The following is a 20,300-nucleotide window of genomic DNA, read 5'->3' on the forward strand; positions in this document are numbered from 1 at the left end:
CCACTTCAGGTCTTTTGCTGCAGCATAAGCACACGCTCCAAAGTCTTCTCAAAAGAGGGCTGTGATTAATGTATTGCAAACATACATTGCTTCAATTCACAGAAATAGATTACCTTAATTGTTATGAAGTTTTTTAATGACTTGGACATTTTTTCTTGACTTCCTTTAACATGCAAATGCCCTAGAACAAAAAATAAAAATTAGGATAAATGAGCATGCTTTTGAACGGAGAGTGAATGAGAAAGACTGCACTGAGACGCTGGAAATGCTGGAGGCTGCATACACTGTGTTGGATATGCACCAACCATTCCCATGCAACATGTAACATTTTTCCAATAGCTTTGCCTACAGTCCGGCACACCTGTCCACCCTCAACTTTCACTGAGTGAATTTTAAAACATAGAAAATGTTTTTATAAAAAGAAACACCCACAGCAAAAACACAAAACCACCCTCATGAGCAGAGACATTAATAAGGAAAAACCCCAAAAGTCTCCCTGCTCAGAATTGATAATAAACTGATAAAAACAAGGAAGCAAGCAAATATTTTTCAGTCTTCACAGAAAAGCACACTACCTGTTACTCTTGACTTTTCAGAAATATTTTAACACCTTTAAAGATCTTCCAGTGATCTCACATTACAGTATTCTTGAAACTCAAAACAATTTTCTGTATTTATTACTTGCTGGTGGCTGTTACACTATTTTTTTTTAATCCAAAAGTTTATTGCGCTGGTTCAAAATACCTTATGTATAAAATGAATTTTCTGCACATTCCCTATTTCTCCAGACTTTGGGAGACGGAGAAAAAGGGAGAGGGAAGGATGTAGCTATGATGCCTAATTTGAATTAGTTTATTTTAAAATGCAATCTCTGAGCATTGCTAGGGCTTTCAATAGCCACATGGGCCATAGGTTTGCAGGGCTGTAGTACAGGAAAAAGGCAGTAACTATCTCCATCACATTTAAAGAGTATGTAAAGCTCGGCTTCAGGACTGAAAGTTCTGTCAAAGCAAGACAGGAGATGGGCAACCTCAGGCCATACGCTCCCAGGCCTCATCCGTGCTACCCACAGCACCGCCACTGATGGAAAACATCAATTATTCACAGGAGCAGAGAGATGCCAAACACGCAGCCAATGAGACTACTCAGCATCATTTCAAAAGCCTAAATTGGCTTCTCCTAACAAAAGAGTAATCCTGTAAGTTACCCAGCACCCACAACTAACACAAAATTTTCAGGCACTTTGTGACCTGCAGAATCTAGCACTTAATCATACTTAGAGGCAGATTTTTAAGCATGAATTTTTCCTTACTCTGTAACACCACATCAGCACTCTGCATTCTTTCAGATTTGGCAGTCCAGTGTTACCAATGCCTCCGAGTGCTCCACAAGGGCAATGTATGATCATGCTTCTGCTTTTACAGGTGGTGGCAGAGGTGGCATTTCTTGCTCAGCAGCCCAAGCAGCTGTCTGAATTTTGTGCTACTCTCCGCACAGTGCTGCTTTGCCAGCCTTGCCTGGAACCCCTTCTCTTCCACAAGCAGATAAAATTCCCATTATGCTTGTCTGGATACAAAAGCAACACACTCAGGCCTGGTAAGCGGACGCAAAAAGCATCTGGTTTCACTTCTTAGCTATTTCTGACAATGATTCAAAGCAGCGGGGATTCACCATAAGGTGGCTACCTCTGGTCCTACCCCCACCACCTGGAAATTTAAGTTTGCACAACACACTATGGAGAGTAGAAAAGAATCAAGAGATCTATGGATACAGAATCAGCTACATTGGAAATCTATGATCAAACCAAGATTTCGTTTTCATTGTATTTGTCCTTGACTGCTAGCAGGTGAGGCCATTTTCACTGCTACATCATTAAACTCAGGGCCCTTAGTAAGAACATTCAGACTGTCAGAGACACTGGACTCCTGCAGCTCTTTTGCGACTCAATTAAAACCCACAGACAAACTTCTCCGGGGAGAAGGGGAAGAGCCTGGGTGTGATTTTTTTTTTTTTCTTTTGCAAAGGTGCCTAAATATTGACTTAACTTTAGGCAGCCAAGCTTAAAACAGTTTGATTGTGTTTGCCTAATAAGGTACAGGTAACATCTGAATTTGAAATAATACTCCTCTACAACAGTTTCAGCACTTAGAATGATTTCATTAAAGAATCACAAAATACACGGATTTTCATAACTTTGGCTTGGCGCTCTTCCCAGAGTACAAGTAGTCTAAAAATAAAGTCCTTGTAAGAAGATTTATCCCCAGTGCAGGGATTTTCTTCCTCTAATGGGGATTGCTCCTCCAATTCTGAGCCTGCTAAAATTCTGAAGTCTGTTACCAGAATAAATTGTTTCTGAAGCCAATTCATTTGCCCTAAATAATTCACACTATCATCCTCCAGCAAAATTTTTTTGACTTAATGAATGTAATCTGTCAGCTCCTAGAGAACCTCAGTGTACAAATTGCCCTTGGAATTAAGAGGGTTTTTTCCTTTTTTTTTTTTTTTTTTTAAAGAAAAATTGACTCCTCTTTATTTAGTTAGTTTCAAAGAATATTTCCCCTACAGTTTCAATTCCAAGCTTGAAAAGTCAGATTCATTGGTTTTCAAGAGAAGGCTCCACCTGGCAGTAACTAGTGTACCTCAGTGGAAGCACAGAGAATTCCCCAGCACTTCAGGAGCAAAGCACACCCTGGAGGATGTATCAGCCTCTGAACAATTGCTATTGATTTACAACAGGCTCTACACCGGGAACTGAAACTAGAATTCAATATTCATCCCATACAGTACAAATACAGAAAAAAAAAGAAAGCTGAAGTAATTCCCAGAGCATACCACAGGCTTAACTCTGCAGCTCTTAGAGAAGCAGCTCAAAGAGTTCACTGAGACATCTTGCACAAAATACTGTTCAGCAAAAAGAGAGACTGCAGACTTGAACCTGACTTTCTATTGACTTCAATTGACCATCCAGAACAACCACGACTGCAATAGGAAGAACAAATTTCAAGGTTTCGATCAATGGGAACAGCGCTAGTACCATCAGACAACAATGTAGTTAAAGCACTGTACAGCACAAACTTCACTGAAGCACTGTCGTGCAAAGGCAGCAAGGAGCAGTTCTACATAACGCTGGGCAGTACCGCTTGCAGAAGACCAAGCGAGTAAAAGATACTTTAGTACAGTTTGGTCAGGCATAGTCAGTGAGGCCACTTCTGGGGGAAGAGATAAGGTCTGTGACATCTACAGGCTACACCAATATCAAGTCACTCACACTCTATAGGAAAACAGAGAGACACTGAAGTTGGTCAGAGCACTAGAGAGGGTTAAGGAAACATAGCGACACAACTCAAATGTCTCCACTTCTCTACAGACCCGAGGGGTGAGAGACCTGGTCTTTATGTAGTCCATAATGTCACAGACCTCCTTGTCCCTACCCACCAGCAACCTCATTGACCACACCTGCCCAGAGTAGACCAAAGCATCTGACTCTGTGTTCAGCATGAATCTTGTTTCCCATACCCATCACTAGGCATAATGCTACTGGTGGATAAAAAAAGCTTCCCAGGAGAATTTAAATAGTTACAGGTACGCAAATTGTACACATGGGAAGTCCAGCAACGGTTCCTGCAGCAGAGCATCTGCCTGCCAGGCTTTCCCACACTTCAAACCATACAAAACATCCCAGCTCAGACATTTCTCTGCAGGATCACAACTTTGTGAGCTTTGTTGGTTCATCAGTTCACGTATATTAGCATTCTTTCCAATCTTATTTTCCAGTAGTACAGATGTCTTGCCTTATCATGATTAAAAGCCTTTCTCTGTATTTATGAACGCAGGCTATTTGATTCTGCATGCTACTGAAAACTTTTTTTTAAGCCCACAAGCAACTGGTGCTGAGATATCAGAGAACAAGCCTGGTTTATTCTACTCTCAATGCTTTTAAAACATTAGAATCAGCTACCTGGCCACCTGTCACCTCCACTCCCTGCCTTCAGATACCGTGGGTTCTGGTTCTAAGAGAGCAGGAATCTCTGGGTTTAGGAGGACTACAGAAACACCATATAGAAAAGCAAATATTTTCACCTTCTTCCTGCAGGACTGTTACAGCCAAAATACAATTACAAAAGAAAGCTTATCATAAAAAGTACCCTCAAATTTTGAGGAAACTCAAATGAAAGGGGGTAAGATTCTACAGGAAAAACTCTACGTATTTTTAGTTAGGAGTAAACACCGTACACGAGCAATGCGTATACTGTTGTTGTTTGGGGATTTCCCCAGACAAAATTCAGGAACATTTCACTGCAACTGCTTTATTAATAAATGCATTCATTCTACAGTTTCAAAATTCCCTCTCATTTATGCTTCTTCACTCAGTGAGGACAGGAACCTGGTCACTATAGTAGAGCATCTATTTTCATACCATACAAACACCAAACCTAAAAACCCAAACCCTTATATTTGTACAGGCCTCTCACATGATTAATATTTTACTTACCAGAATGCAAAAAGTAATTCCCCCATTGCTCACACTGATGATACACCTCGCACTGTGCGATTTCATTTTCATGATGAGGAAATGCAAGATCTATTCCACCAGTATGGATGTCCAGCTGCTTTCCAAACACTGCACTGTAACAATATTTTCCTCATCAGTAAGTAGAACACTACAAAAGCTTTTTGTAAAAGAAATGCAAAAAAGAATAAGATGAAACATCAGAAATTTAAATGTACAATTTAATGATTGCCGTTTCAAAACAAGACTTTACACAGATCTTGCATACCAAAACTGCAGGAAAGCTTGTACGGTCAGGACCCATATTTGCTCGCCATTAATTATCCTTAGTAGGAGGAATTATTTTTCTAACTTAGACTAAAGAATTGTAAGCAGGACATCTCCTTTCCTTGTTCTGGTACAGTTTCAGCATCAGACAGCTGCCTTCATCTGCAAGCCTAACAACTTCAAAGTGATGAACATTTCTGTAAATTCGGTATTACTATTCTTTATCTTGTACCTTTTCTGTAAGAATTCAGGCAATACTGTACACAGTCACAATAGAAAATGCTTAGTCCTAGATTGTTACAATGGCAAAAGAAAGTGTCAGTGCCTCTGATCTCCCAAGGCCATTCCTCTCATCCCAACAGCACGGCTGTATCTGTGCGGGTCACCCCCATGCTTGCCTGGCACAGGTCCCTCTGCAAATACTGGTGGCTGGAAGTGAGGTATTCATGTGGCAACAGGACAGACCCAGACACTTTCTGGTTAAACACCAAGAGTCAAGGGTGCTACACTCTGCCTGCTGCTCCAGCAAGTCCCTGCTAGGTCACACTGGGCAAGTTAATGACTTCATTTTGCCCATCTGTTAAACAAAGACAACACTTACCTACTCACAGGGAGGTAAATCAACGCTAACTGCCAGAAAACAGGGACACTCAACCTGGGGAAGACGCAAGGTCTACACAAGTAGAAAATAAGAGGCAAGCCCCACACTCGTGTGCATGTCTGTGTACATGCAGACACAGACAGTCTTCCCATATGTCATGTTAACAAGTTGCTCCTGGTAGCTGGCTAGATCGTAATACTTTGAGACCTTTGGCAAAACAGACAGGTAAGTAGATATTACTTAAAATGGGCCTTGGGCAGCTGACTGGGACAGCAAAACCTTTTAGTAACTTACAAAAATAAGCTCTCTTTTCCACAGTCCAAGATTACTACACTTCTGCTCTGCATGGGTGAACTCTTTTATTTGCATGGCAGGAGCTTCATCCAGCCAGCCACAGTAAAATAAGTTTTTACAGAAAGAAATGCAGACTACAAAAAGCACTGCATTAGCAGACAGGCCATTTTGTAATTGGCATTTCTTACCTGTGCACTTCTGTCACAGGTTGCACTTCAAATACAGCACGTTTTTGTGCACTTCAGTTGCTTTAAGAATGTTTCAGTGCTGAAACTATTTGCAGACAGAAAATCACCCTTATAAATGCTTTCCACAATCAGGTAGTAATGACTAACAACCCCAGGTGCACCAGCAAAGCCTATGAAAAAGAAACCTAAAGCACCTGTTCCACCTACTTTCAGCTTGGGTTGAAGACTTAAGTTAAACAGGGCCAGATCTAAATGATTTGTTATTAGCTTCCAAAAAAAAAAAGATCTGAGACTAATGCAAAACTAAGTACCACTATCAATCTTCCAGAAGAGAAGATTTAAGTCTCTTTTTTAAAAATACAAATTAATAGGTCATAAGTTAATACAGTGCAGGACAAAGTACTACCATCCTGTGGAGAAAATAAAACTCCAAATTAAGAGCAAATTAATTTAAACCAACTACATGCAAAACACTACTATGCACAATTCACATCATGCCCACAGAATATACTGCCACAGAGAAATCAATATTTAATACTGTGGCTCACTTTTAAAGAAAGCTGAATAACTCTTAGATTATTAGCATGAACATCCACAACTGCTATTAAGGTAAGGCCAGCAAGATCACATACACCCGCTGGAGTCAGGATGGAATCCCACACCCTGCCGTCCTGACACAGCACTACCTGTTGGACCAGGTCCGATGGAGACTACAAGAAGTGGAAGAAAGGGGGGAAAATGAAAGTAGTACCATAACTTTCACTAAAACTTTGGTTACTCAGTTCAAGTTAGAAGACATGCTAATCAACTGTGTGATGCTGCATGGCCTATTTTAAATACCCAAGTCTGTCACAGGAGAAGGTGCCAAAACATAGCAAGACGGCTACGCCGTTAAGGCGGAGCAGTTTGTTCAGGCCACATCTGACATCCCAAATTGCACAAAGTATTCACATTAAAACTGGTACTTTCTACTGACCAGTATGAACACTTTCAATACTGCTGCTACCCTTGTACTGTGACTGAAAGCAAAAACCAGCACTACATTTAAAATCCAAGAAATCTGACCTTGATATTGTGGAACACTCAATGTGCCATCCAGGTCTTCCTTTTCCCCAGGGAGAAGTCCAAGATAGCTCTTGAGGTTTGGCAGCCTTCCACAGGGCAAAATCTTTACCATGTCGTTTATCAGTATCAACTGCCAAGAATAAGTGATTTATTAATGGGATATGTCTCAAAGAAAGAAAAAAAAAGAGTAAATTAAAGTGGAAATGTGTGTTTAGTGAACTACTCAGATTTTAATCTCTTCCGCTCAACTTCTTTTCCTGCAACATTCCTCCCTTCCCCCTTATACAGGGGCTTCCAGTTTCTCAATCAAGGGTTTGAAAAAAATAATAAGTTCAGTTAGATTTCTGCAGGCTAAAAAAGATGGATTCAAGATTCTTCAATACATCCTATCCTGTTAGTCCTTTTGGCCTTCTCTGGTTTTATATCATTCATTTAGTTACTTATCAGCCAACTTCCCAGGACAAACAGATTGTACTGCAGCAGAAAAGGTAACAAAACCAACCCAAACCAAAACCCACAAAAAACACAAAACAAAACAAACCCAAACAACCCACAATTTTTTTTCCCTAGGACACAAATACTTTCTGGTTCATATTCTATAAAACCAAGAGGAGCACAGAGATGAGAATCAAAACAAAACCATTCTTAGACAGTAGCAACCTTCCAGTACGATCTTCACCTATGGCTTCCCTGCGAAGGTCTCCTCCCCAGCTATATTTGTTGCTTCCTTCGCTACACAGCCAAGGATGTAGTCCTTTTTGCCACAGTTCCACAGAGGGTGGTTCATCTCTGCTGGCTCCTAAGACCCTGTCAGATACACACCACTCCCTGCGGCATTAGCTACAGAACAGGGTTCTGGATTCTGGTTTGGGGTTTTTTGGGTTTTTTTTTTTTGGTTTGTTTTTGTTTGTTTCTTTGGGTTTGGGGTTTGGTTTTTGGGGGTTTTTTTTGCTAACAAATACATGACCTTGCATTTGACTGATGCAGAACAATATATCTATTTGGCTTGAAGGGATCCAGCTTGGCAAGCAACTCGCACTATTTTAAATTTCCTTATTTAACACCGCTCATCTGTTTTATCAGCAGCTGATGCTAGATTTACTACTTTCCTCTACTTATTTCAGATTGCTAACAAAACCATGGTGTATCACTGGGTCTGAACTAAGCCCTGAAGCATTCCAGTATCAACACATTTTAACGATGATTCACAGCTATTTTTGGAGATCTTTCAGATGGTCATTTTTCTTGAGCCATTCCACTTGTCCTTTATTGATATTATACAGAGTCAGGTTTTATTCGGAACATAATGCAATATTAAGGGAAGCACATTACAAAAATCCATTACACCTACTTCATCATTCAAAATTGATAAGAAATAAAGGGATAGAAATATAACCCTAGTTTTAGCCACTGAATCTTCATCCTGGCTCTTTCACTACGTTTGCCAAGCTCTGGCTGGCCAGCATCTGTTGTCTCCATCCGTCTTTTGCCTTTTTTTTAGTATACTGCTATAAAAAAACAGCACTCTTCACCTTCTCAATTATAAGCAAAACAACAGTCAAAATCTGGAGAAATAACAGTAAATTTAGTTGTAAGAGACTTGAGGGGAAACAGGGCAAAACACAGTCAGTCATGGTTGAGGCTGGAAGGCACCATCCAGTTGGGTTTTGAATATCTCCACGGATGGAGACCTCACAGCCTCTCTGGGCAACATGTTCTTGTGTCAACCATCCTCAGAGTAAAAATTAAAAGGGTTTTATTAGGTTTAAATGGAATTTCCTGTGGTTCAGGTTGTGCCCATTGCCTCTTGTCCTGTCACCAAGCTCCACTGAGAAGAGCCTGGCTCCACCTTCTTCACTCCCCCCATCGGGTATTTGTACACACGGTTAAGATGCCCCTGAGCCTTCTCTTCTCCAGGCTGAGCAGTTCCAGCTCTCTCAGCCTTTCCTCATACAAAATATGCTCCAGTACCTGCACTGTATTTGTGGCCCTTTGCTGGGCTGTCTCCAGTATGTCCACATCTCTCTTGCACTGGGGAGTGCAGTACTGGACCCAGCACTCCAGGCATGTCTCACCAGTGCCGAGCAGCGAAGAAGGATCACCTCCCTTGACCTGCTGGCAATGCTCTTCTCAGTGCAGCCCAGGAGGCTGTTGGCTGCCTTTGCAGTCAGTAACTGCCTCTAAATAACCGTTGACAAAACGCATTCCCTCTGTGAGTTGTAATGCTGAAACAGCTCCAGAGTGGAACTGTGAGAAGCTTCTGGCTGCAATTCACCTGAGCATCAGCCTGCCAGGCATTTTCAGTAATTGCAAACAGATTTTTTTCAATGAAGAAATACTGAACTTCAGCATGCAAAAGGATGCAGGAGACCTGCATCAAATTCTCCAATGCAGAGACCTGATCAGACTCAGCTTACAGAAACTACAAAGAGGCTCAGCAAACCTGCTCAGCAGCCAGACAACTGCAGCAAAAAAACATGCAGCCCAGGGTACAGGCATGCTCTAACACAGCCTATCAAAAGATTGCTCACCCTCACACAAGCAGGCTTCTTAGCAGTAGTCCAGTGGTAAGTAACAAAAGAAGCAAATTCATCCAGTTAGCATGCATCAGAGGAGCACAACTGCCCCAACAATAACATGGTAGATGAAGTTTCCCTACATTTACTCTTGACTATCTCACTGTTGGCTGCTGAGACCACCACCTCACTATGAAGTTTGTATGTATCACTCCCAAGTATTTAAATAAAACTGATTAAGAACTATGAAAAGAGACCACCAAGTTTCCTCTTGCACTAGCAACAGTGAGTGCCTCAATAAATAATTATGAAAACAGTGGTCTTAATGAACCAAAAAGTTGGCTATACACAACAGGTTAGAAAACAGTTTCAGACTGTTGAATAAAAGTTTACATATAGATACATCACAAGTTCAAACAGTGCATTAATACAAACAAGCTGGTGCCATGAACTTACCCGCTTCATCTTGGGTATCAGGATAAATAGTAGTTAATACTCCATATCTTTTTCCCCAAGACTTAACATCAAAATAAACATTGCCTAATAGAAAAGAAATGTTTAGTTTTACAGCAAAGATGGGGCACATTCATGATGAGGAGATAACGTTTCCCTGAAAGCAAAACAAAACAAAATGCCCTTCAACTCCCATTTTAAATTCTGATTTAGAAATTCAGAAATACTGCAAAAGTAGTAGCAGATGTTTCCATGTTACCAGCTTTTCAGTAACCTCACTGCATGTGCTCATTCTGCACATAGGATAACTTTGTATTCTGGAGATCTCCCCAGGTTCTTCCCTGCCCATGCACAATCAGCAATCCCCTCCCTGACTGCAGCACAGCCTACTGCTACTCCAGTTACAATGCACTCAAATCCTTCCACAACCACCAGCTCTGCTAAAAAAAAAAAATAAAAAAATCCACACATTGTGCTTTGCAGACACGGCTTTTACAGCACAAAGGAGATACCCACGTCCTGTTTAGAGCTAAGAAGTTCCCCCAGCTCTCTGTAGAAGCCAGGCCACAGGACTTCTCCACAGGACCTTAGATAGCAGGTCATTACAGTAAATAATTATATTAAGTAATGAGCTACATTTAACTTTGAAATTGTGCAATAGTTGTTCTGCCCGCTCATGTCATCACAAACAAGTTGCTCACACCCTGTCTGTTAATCAACAGACGGAAAGTCTGGCACAGGGTATCTTATCTGATCCCAAAACAGGATTACCAAGAGCGCCGATTTCCTGTACATGTGCTGAAAAAGGAGCTGCCTTGCTGTAAGTCTTACCTTGCGAGGTTGCGTAAGCTTGTCCACTAGCAATTATTGTTTTTATAAAGGAAATTATTTGAGGAATATTGTCAGTCACTCTCATATATACTGTAGGAGGAAGAACCTTAAACAAAGAGTAACATCTCATTAGCTTGTATGAGACACACCGCTGACAAGTCCCTTCACTCTAAGAAACAAACTTTGAAGAACATTCTCCTCAATTTTATCTTTCAAAAAAAAAGTTTCAAGTATCATAAAAAGGTCATAAGCAGCATTTAAAGCTAATACACACAAAAAATAAATTGAGGGGTGGCAAAAAAAAAAAAAAAGCACTAATTTTTACCAGTGGCTTACTCCCTGCTTCTCACAAGCATTTTGGACAAGAAGCAAAGTCACCTGAAGTCAATGAAAGAATACTTGATATTTCCTATGCTTTAGATCAGGCTATTTCAGCATTATAGTAAATAGGTATTATCTGTGAACCAAGGCACTACTGCATGGTGAAAACGTTTGTATTCCTAAAGAAATTTAACTTGTTCATTCCAAAACCAGGGTTTGCTTCTCCCCCCCATTTCCTTACTCAAAAGGTGTGCAATATCTTTCCAGAAGAATGAAAAAGTAAATCAGTACTCAGTTTCCAAGCAACACTTCATCACACAAGCAATCAATTTACGTTTTCAGATCAAACTGTCAAAAGCAGATTCCTTACCAAAATAATTGTTTTAAAATACTCTTAAATTTAGAAGCTTGAGTATCTGTACCTTTAAGGCAGCCATATCTTGTTTAAAGTCTTCTTCATAAATACGAGCAAGAGCTACTGGGGATATATTCATCTGAAAAAAAGAGAGAAGCAGATTAGTAAATCATAAATCAAAGTAATAATATAAAATATTGCAATCTTTTATCAGACAGTTAATAGCTAATTGGAAGACTTAGAGAGCCCCCAAGGTAAAGAGTCAGAAAGGCTTATTAATCTAACATTCATGGGGAGGAGATGCAAGTTATTTATAACTTAAAAGTAGTATTTCATTTACGCTTCTGAATTGCCAAAGTATTAATATGTGTCTTTTAAGAGAAAGCAACCAAAGATTAAAATAATAAACTCCTTCCCCCTCTCATTATTTTCCTCTTGAGAGGGTCTTCCATTTCCAGTGACAAGATATACTACGTACACGGGACGTGAAATTCATTCAACTTATTGGCAGGGGACACTGATACCACCTACATGTCAGAAAGACAGATCAGAGACTTGCAGGATGAGACAGGGTATTAATTTTCAGTGATTAAGAAAAATAAGCTATTTTAGCTGATCATGGTTACTCATAGATCTCAGTACAATCAGGGGAAATGAACTGAAAGTCAGTTCCACGCTTTGCCAAGTGCAGCAATTCTCAAGCACCTTCTCCGCATTTCTCACTCACAGGACGATGGACAGGAACAGGGATCCTTGCAGAGGAACGAGAAAGTGCAACCCAAAAGGAAAGAGACAACTTGCACATGACAAGATATTTGTTCCCAAATATTCAGCAAAGGCCAGGGCTTGAAAGATGTGTGACAGCAAAACCTGCTTTAGCAAGCAAAAGCATGATATCAAAGTGTTTCAAATCTGAGCTTTTACATCTTCTCTGAGGAGAACCTACTGGGGAGAGACAACATACTGTCAAGTCTCTCCAGCTTGCAGATAACCAAATCATTAAGAAAATAAATCCAGTTTCATCACTTCCAATTCATTACTGGAGCATCTTTAAGGGGTCTGATTTTCAGAGCGCAGGTGGGTACCACTATTTGGACAAGCTCCTGGACAAGGCAGGAGTTCTGGTGAGGACAGACCAGATGCTCATCCAGCAACAAACCGAGGAAGATGCTCAGCACTGAGAAACAAAGGCATGCTTCTGCCTACAGACCAGGGAGAGTGATCTTCTAGACCCCAGCGGCCAGACTCATCTCCCTAGACAGCTCAGCTGCTTCTTCCATCAGCAGAGACATAAAGGTGCCTATAGAAGGAAGATGGGGAAATTCCTCCTGTCCAGACAGATGTTCAAAACACAGAGAGACTCCTCTCTCTCTCTCAAAGGACCACTGAGGGCATGCAGCATGCTCATCACAGACTGGATGCCCAACTTTCAGGTTTTCTCTAAATAAAGGATGGAGAACAACCTTAGGCATGTTGATCCTACCACTGTAAGGCTTCAGGTACAGAGGTCCCAACAACAAAATCAGGCTACTGAGGTAGAGGCCTTGGCCATCCAAACAAGATATGCAGAGCAGGCATTTCAAAAAGTCAGAAAGCAAGCCATGAAAAGGTTACTTCATAGAACCAAAGAATGCAGTAAATGAATGCAAATTCTTTTAAAACATCATGTCATTTCCCCTTCCTCAAACATAAAATCTCCACAATGTTCTGACAATAAGGAAAAATTTTAAAATGCACACATATAGATTTAAAATGCCTGGGGGTTTTTGTTTGTTGGTTTGTTTTGGGGTGTTTTTGTTGGTTTTTTTTTTTTTTTTTTTAGGATGGCCTACTGCCTTAGAAAACCTCAAGTAAATGGACTGAGGGAGCACACACATATTTCTACAGGAGCAGCAAGCTAGTATTCGTTTGAATGCAGTACCGCCCTATATTTAACTGCAATAGTAACTGTTTACTTAAAGATTAAATAAAAGTGACAGCTGTCAAATTCTCTGGCTCCAAGAAACTAGCTCAAAGCTCCCAGCTGAAATTTGATCCAACACATTCATTTATGATCTAGAAGACACAAGTTACAGATTCTAAAAACAAAAAATTCAAAACACAGAATAAAACACAGAATACATTCTTAGCCTTTCAGGGTCCAAAAAGCCTCTCTAAAAAACAAACAAACAAACCACAACACAAAAACAAACTGGAATAATCATTCACCAAACTCAGCTGATAAAAAAGGTCTGATTAAAATCCAACTGAGAACCACTTATAGCCCCCCAGTCTTACCAAGAATTACCCCTACACTCAATGTCAACTTTCATGTAGGTGACGAAATCGGACAAGACCGATAAAGCTTTCCAAGGCGCTGACGTTGCAGCTAGATGGTGCTCGGCACCTTTCAGGAATCGCCCTCAGCCTCGCACGTGGCAATGCCACATATACTGTATTTAATGATCGACGGCACACAACGCTTCTCCACAACTCAGCCAGAAGCCTGCTGGCTCTGCTAAGTTTTGGGTTGCTTTTGGGATAAGATACCCTTCACTCTGCTGCAGATTCACCCCGGCTTCTTGTTCCCCACTGGTGTCCCAGGCAGGGGGTGAGGGCAGGAGGACGCTGGCCATGGGTGCTGTAACCCCCCCACCTCTCCCCCTCACACAACTGTGCACCCATTTACCTCCACGCAGCTCTCAACAGCCAGCCCTCCGGACTCCCAGCCCCATTACAGCCACGCTAGGGGACCAGAAATCTCACCATTTATTACCTACTAATTAAAACAAACAAAACTCAAAAAAAAAACCAAACCCAGGTTAATTTTCCTATGCAAGTAGCTGTAGAAAATACCAAAAGTTTGGGTCAAAGCCTGCAGCAAACACCTACCTCATTGGCTCTTTTTATTATCTTGTCATCTATGTCTGTGATCCCCATCACCATGATAACTTCAATTCCAAAAAACCTAGTCATTATCCTTCGAATTATATCAAACCTAACATAGGAGCTGGAAGAGAAAAAACATGAGCTTTTAAACATGCAGTAGTAAGAATAAGCTTAAAGAACTTAAAGAAAAAAATCCAACAGCACTAACAGCCACAGGGACAATCTAAATACCCCAACACTTCCAATAAGAAGGTCTTAAGTGCTTGAAGTGCTTTTCCAAAAGTCAAGCAAATTTCCCTTGAACTGGTCTACCCTCTTCTGGCATTAGTGACACATTACATCAAATTTTCTGAGTGTTCTCTTTTGTTGCATCTCTTTACTCAAGCACCAAAGCACGTTGGAAGCTATGTGTGAGCCAGGAGACTCTCAAAGTGAAGCGAGGAATACCAGCTCACTGGGAGTAAGGTTCGCCTAATGTGGTGACACGATTCCATAAGAATATTAAATTGGTCTTTGGACTGTATTCAGATGAACAACGCCAGCCTCAAAAGCTTGATATTAGATTTAACAGCCCTGCAGTCGTAGTTTGTAGCAGGCACAAATTTTGCACTGCTCCCTCTCCTCTGCTCTTCCAACTGAATTGATGGAAGAAACACTGCAAGAGCCAGAGCAGATCTCCTGACACCTCAGAAAGCAGGGTCCTTACCACTTCAGGACTGGGGAAAAAAAAAAAAAAAGTCAAAATCAGGGGGGTGACAGAGCAGGCACAAGAGACTGAATGAAATCTCCTCTCATGCTTGATCTTACTCTTATTTCCAAGCATTCAGGCAGGAACCTGGATACCATCCAGGCTCCAGCTCACACGAGCACAATCAAGGCCAGTCCTGGAACTGAGGGAAAAGATAGCATTATCTGCACACCTGATTTTTTTTTCCTTTATATCGAATGAGGTTTGGATGTTGTATAGAGGCCTGAGGCTCAAAACAGAGCACCTGTTTTGAAGACTGGAAGCACAACATACTAGAGAAAATTGGATTATTTAGAGAAGTAAGAAATCCTTGTGGTGGGGAAGGAGATGGGGAGAAAAATAATAATGCCATTATTTACAAATTCTTCTCAAGGATCTCAAGCTCACCTCCATTTATTCATTTCTGCATTATTACCTGCCACATTTGTTGTGCTCGCCACAAGTCAAATATAAGAAGGAGGGGAAAAAAGGAATTCTAGTGATAAGATATGACATTGCAAGAGTAGAACAAAATGATGGTATTTTACAAGAAAGGGCACAGTGGCAACAGCCATTGCTCCATTTGACTTCATGCTCTTGCTCAGTGCATGTCCTGGCCTGTAGACCCCCATCAGCAGCATGCATTTCAGCTGTGCCTACCAACCTACAGTTGGACATAGCTGCTGGGAAAAAATATACATTTTTTTAAAAAAAAAAATAAAATCAAGAGTGCTCCACCATCCTGAACAAATCAGCCGAGCAACAGGATGTCAACACCAATGCGTGCAAGACCACAGACACTGGGAAGGAACAGCCAACTCCTCACACGCTGGAGGGTTTTAACTGATCAGAAAAGAGAGAGAAAGGTCTTTGGCACAGGAATCTTGCCGCACAACAGCACTACAGGAAACAACGCGTGAATGTGCTAAAGAGGCAGCAGAAAGAGCGCAACACAGCTACTTATCTGATACACCGCTCCAAAGGCAATATTCGGCCCTAACTATTCTTTCTTAAATCAGCAAGCGGTCAAACCCAGGTGGCACAGACGTAAGGCAAGCCTCCACATCAAGCAAGCTTGGAATTGTTAGTTATTTCAGACATAGGATACGAAGATATGGGTAAGAGAACAGAGCAAGCAAGACCTTCCTACTCCCTCCTGTAATCAGAAGAGCCTGAAGGCAGCAGAACAAGGAGAACCACTGACAAAAACAGACATTCAAAAGCCACAGAGAGCTGCAAGACCAAAAGGTGACATTCTCTACCTCTGTAAATATTGTGCTTTAGATCCACTATACCCCTTAGGACAGGGGCACTTCTGCAATTTCCTCCCCTCTTACATTACATCAGGGAAGACGGGCCCTACCACACTAGCGAACCTCAGCTGTGTGATGAATAACAAATTTATTAGCATCTTTTTATACAGTTGCTCTCAAGTGATGATTTTAAACTGTAATTATTTCAAGGTAAACTGGAACTTAGCCTGTATTACAGTAACTGTAGATTTAAATACACGAATTGCTATGACTTTTTTTTTTTAAAGTAAGTTCCCCTGGGGGTACTAAGTATAAACAAAATAATTCAAGACATCATTTACTTGATTTTTAGAACACCAGTAAAAAGCCAGGTTAGTTTTCCACTAAGACTGGAAAAAAGCAAGGAGAAAAAAAGACACCACCACATACACGCAACAGTACAGCATAGTTTAAAGAGATGTTGCCAACAGTATTTTTACATGGTTGGTTTTTTAAAACTTCCCTTTTAGAGAACGAAGGAGCAGTTGAGCAGTACCGCAATAGCTCAACACTGAGCAAAATTCAACACAAGTTTCTGAATGAACTTGAGACGGGACCAGAAGCTGTGAAATGCCCTACATTAAAAGGGAATTACTCAAATACACATCATCTGATCTTCATACAGATGGCAATTATCTGAGAAACTCCTACTCTTCCAAGAAACCCGATGCATCTTGTTCTTTTAAGAATTAGGAGACAGGAGCTCAAGAGCAGCTCAGCCACAGCAATTCTTCTCAGCTTCTCAGGGAGCCGCAGGCACCCTGCCTCTCTCCTCATCAGGCACACTGCTTTAAAACACCTGGCAGCAACTTTCGGTGGTGTATTTACAGTACTTTTTCAAAAAGTTACTTTTAATGAAGCTGGTTTATTATTGTAATTATCCTAATGACCCATGGAGAAAACGCTGTGCTGTTTCGAGTTGGTTTTGTTTGTTGGTTTTTTGTTTTTGTTTTTTTTTAAACACAGTAAGCCACAGAACTGTTAGTCTGCAAAAAGGCATTTAAACCACCCGGGCTTTCCAAGATTTAAGAACAGATGCTGTTAACCTCAAAAGCAACTTTTTAATAGTCACCCCTGAACGGCTTTTCCTTGGTGCCAACAGACTGCCCGAACTAAATTCGGGGCAAATCTGTAATTTCACACGGACAAGAGGCTCTGCTCCAGGACCCCAACTCCCCTGCGCAAAAGCTCACGTTATGCCGGTATGATTTGAAACAGCTCACCCTGCCCAGCAAAAAAAAACCCAAAAAACCCCAAAACCCAAACCTGCGCATTCTTAATACTTTCCACCCGGCTGTTTTGCCTCTGCCTGGGACGAGCTGCACCGACAGCCTTTCCCGGGCTTCCCGAGGCCGACAAATAACAGCTATCCCAGGTCGGATTTTGCCCTTTGCGCAGACCCGCCGGGCTCCGTCGCCCGGGCTCCCCGCTAGGGCGGACGCCCCGGGCTCCCACCCGCACCGTGCCCACGCAGGACGGTGTTCCCCCCTCCACACACACACTCCAGCCCCCGCCGCGATTCGGGACGCGACTCACCTGGCGTGCCCGAGGTGCGCCCGGTCGTACACCGTCGGCCCGCAGCTGTACCTGCGGAGAGGGGAGGCAAACCGCACCCGTCAGCCCCGGCCCGCCCGGCGGGCCCGGTCCCCTCCGTGTCGTCCCCCCGTCCCCAAACCCCCGCCGCTACCAGGTCGCCACTCCTCCCGTGGCCAGTACGAGCGGCTCCTTGCTCCGGCTCCGGCTGTTGTAAGCCACGATCCCGCTGTCCCGCCCCGCCGGCGGCACCCACTCCCGCCGCCCGGCGCCGCAACACCACCGGGCCGCCGCCTTCCCGGGGCCGGGGCCGGGGCCGCAGCACCGGGCCGCTGCCGCCGCTCCACGAAGCATGGCCACGGCCACGGCGGGCGGGGAACCGGCGGCTCCACCTCTACCGCGGGGAGGGCTGAGGGGAGCGGGGACAACCCGCCGCGACACCCGCGCCGCCTGTACCGGGAAACAGCCGGCCAGCGCGGGGAGCTACAGCCGGAGCGGCAGGAAGAGGCGGAGCCGCCGGGGCCGGGACCTCCCGCCGGGACAGGGACAGGGACAGCCGGCCCGGCCCGGGCGCTCGGAGGAGCGGCCCCGCGGTGAGTCCGGCCGTGCCCCGCTGGAAGGCGGCCGAAATGGCGCCTCCCGTCCCCAGCCCCGCGCTCCGGTGTGACTGACCCCGCGGGCGGTGTCTTCTTAAGGAGGCCTTTAGTGGGGGAGTTCGTAGGAAATAACGGGGTAATTTAGCAAAACGGGCTCCGCTGTGTCAAGTCAACTCGGTTAACCCCTTGGGGGGGGGGGGGGTGTCTGTTTTACACTGCCTTTCAGGCCAGGGGACAGCAAGCAGCCTGTTAGCTCCTGACAGAAAAAGGAGTGTGACATTCCCAAGCTGGACTTGATGAATCAGGGAGTCTCAAAAATCACTTCTGCACCCCCAATTACTCCAGTGTACCTGCGTATTTTCAAAAACGAGATGAACTGCTGCGAGTGAGGCACCCTGGGCGTCAGCCGGCCGACTGTGAAGGCCTGCATCCTTCCCAGCCTCAGGACAAGCAAAGGGCGCGTGTTTTCTGATGATGCTCCTCTCGTCTCTTTGTGAATTTTTTTTTTCTTTCTTTCTGTCAGAGCACACCAAGGAAACGGAGCTTCACTGGCTGCAGTGCCTTGATCCACTTTGGAAATTAGGAGCTGCTTAACTAGAGTGAATAACAGTATAATGGAACAGGCCTAAGGGTGCCAAAAGTGTTTTTTAACTAGCGTCTCGTTTCCAAAAGTAACTATGACCAGGTATGAAGGAAACGAGTGAGAACTCTACAAGCATATATAGTATTTTCCCAGCTACTCCCGCAGCCTCCAACCAGATGACATCCTCAGCTGAATGCTTCGGGGTACCGCAGGTCTACTGCCCCTTTTAGGAAGCATCCTTTTGGCACATGTTGAAGCTGAGGCCCCTTAACTCCAGTCGCGACCACCCTTGCTCGTGTATGAGAGCAAACCGTCAGTTCCAGCGCACACTGTCTGCCCCGCTCCCGACCGTCCTCCTCCATACGAGCCTCTAAGCAGGCTGTTCGGAGCGCAGCCTTTTCAGGTCTCCCAGACCACTGCCTTCCTCACCTGCTAAAGCATCGTCTTGGCCTCTGGGAGGAAGGCAGTGCTGAGGGATCGCAGCCTTTCTTGACTGGACGCCGCAGAGAACAGGTCTGCCCGTGGTGAACTGCCTCACAGAAGTCCTTGTATTGTTTCCTCTTCTATCTGCCAGGGACAGGTTTGATAGATTTTTCTCACAGGTAATATGATCATTTAAAATCATTGCTTTTACATAGTAATAGATGCTTGTCTACAGCTTGCTTCATTTTAGAGAGTGTCAAGATATAAAGCCCTACCAGTGACAAATGTTTCCTTTTTTCTTAATATGCACTTTCCACAATATTTTTCATTTAACAGTCTTAACTTTTTGATCAAATAAGAAAGCTGTTTTACGGGCTTGCTAATTTGAGACTAGCTAGGATGAAACTGAAGACACCATCCAATAACCTTTGTAAATGTTTGCTTTGTATGTTTCTCAGGAAGCTTCACAAGCCAATTATTTCAGTTTCCATAGTGAGCCGGTTTGATGTCTTTGCAGTGCAACACACATCCTGTTAAGAGTTGTCATTAACTCTGTTGGCTTCTTTGTTCTGTATGGTGCCAAGCACTTTGCCGGAGTCCAAATCAATACTAAGTAACAATGGATGTTTTTTAGCCTTAATTCCAGGTTTAGCTATCATGGATGAAACTGCCAACAGATCAGAAGAATGCAGAAGCTTCTTCTTTCCCCGGTGGTTTCAGAAGGCTTAGTGTCTGTGCTACCCAGACTGGCTTTTAGCATTTAGTCCAGAAACCTCTCTGTCCTGCTGTAAAACACTATTTTCTGGGGGTAGGAAAGGCCACAATTATTAAATGCCTGAAATAAACAGTTAACGTCATTCATCCTTGAGATTTGTTT

General features: G+C 43.1%; 1 protein-coding gene across 7 annotated transcripts in view; it reads right to left on the minus strand.

Moving 5' to 3' along the window:
- Nucleotides 1-19,507, minus strand: part of CARS2 (cysteinyl-tRNA synthetase 2, mitochondrial) — a 37,874-nt gene extending 18,367 nt beyond the window's left edge. The window contains exons 1-10 of one of the 7 annotated variants that reach the window (XM_049834677.1): nt 19,430-19,507; nt 18,768-19,011; nt 17,825-17,875; nt 14,273-14,390; nt 11,469-11,540; nt 10,726-10,831; nt 9,898-9,981; nt 6,926-7,055; nt 4,493-4,626; nt 114-181 (exon numbers count right to left, since the gene is read on the minus strand). In XM_049834677.1, the coding sequence (XP_049690634.1) occupies nt 114-181; nt 4,493-4,626; nt 6,926-7,055; nt 9,898-9,981; nt 10,726-10,831; nt 11,469-11,540; nt 14,273-14,390; nt 17,825-17,875; nt 18,768-18,847 (843 nt within the window). In that variant the 5' untranslated portion in view covers nt 18,848-19,011; nt 19,430-19,507. Of the gene's footprint in view, nt 1-113; nt 182-4,492; nt 4,627-6,925; nt 7,056-9,897; nt 10,052-10,725; nt 10,832-11,468; nt 11,541-14,272; nt 14,391-17,824; nt 17,876-17,975; nt 18,253-18,767; nt 19,012-19,429 lie in introns of those variants that run through there. The other 6 variants (XM_049834676.1, XM_049834675.1, XM_049834678.1 and 3 more) reach the window with 6 other exon arrangements.
- Nucleotides 19,508-20,300: the final 793 nt, after the last annotated feature.

The sequence above is a fragment of the Accipiter gentilis genome, chromosome 31, assembly GCF_929443795.1.
Source record: "Accipiter gentilis chromosome 31, bAccGen1.1, whole genome shotgun sequence".
Lineage (NCBI taxonomy): Eukaryota > Metazoa > Chordata > Aves > Accipitriformes > Accipitridae > Astur > Astur gentilis.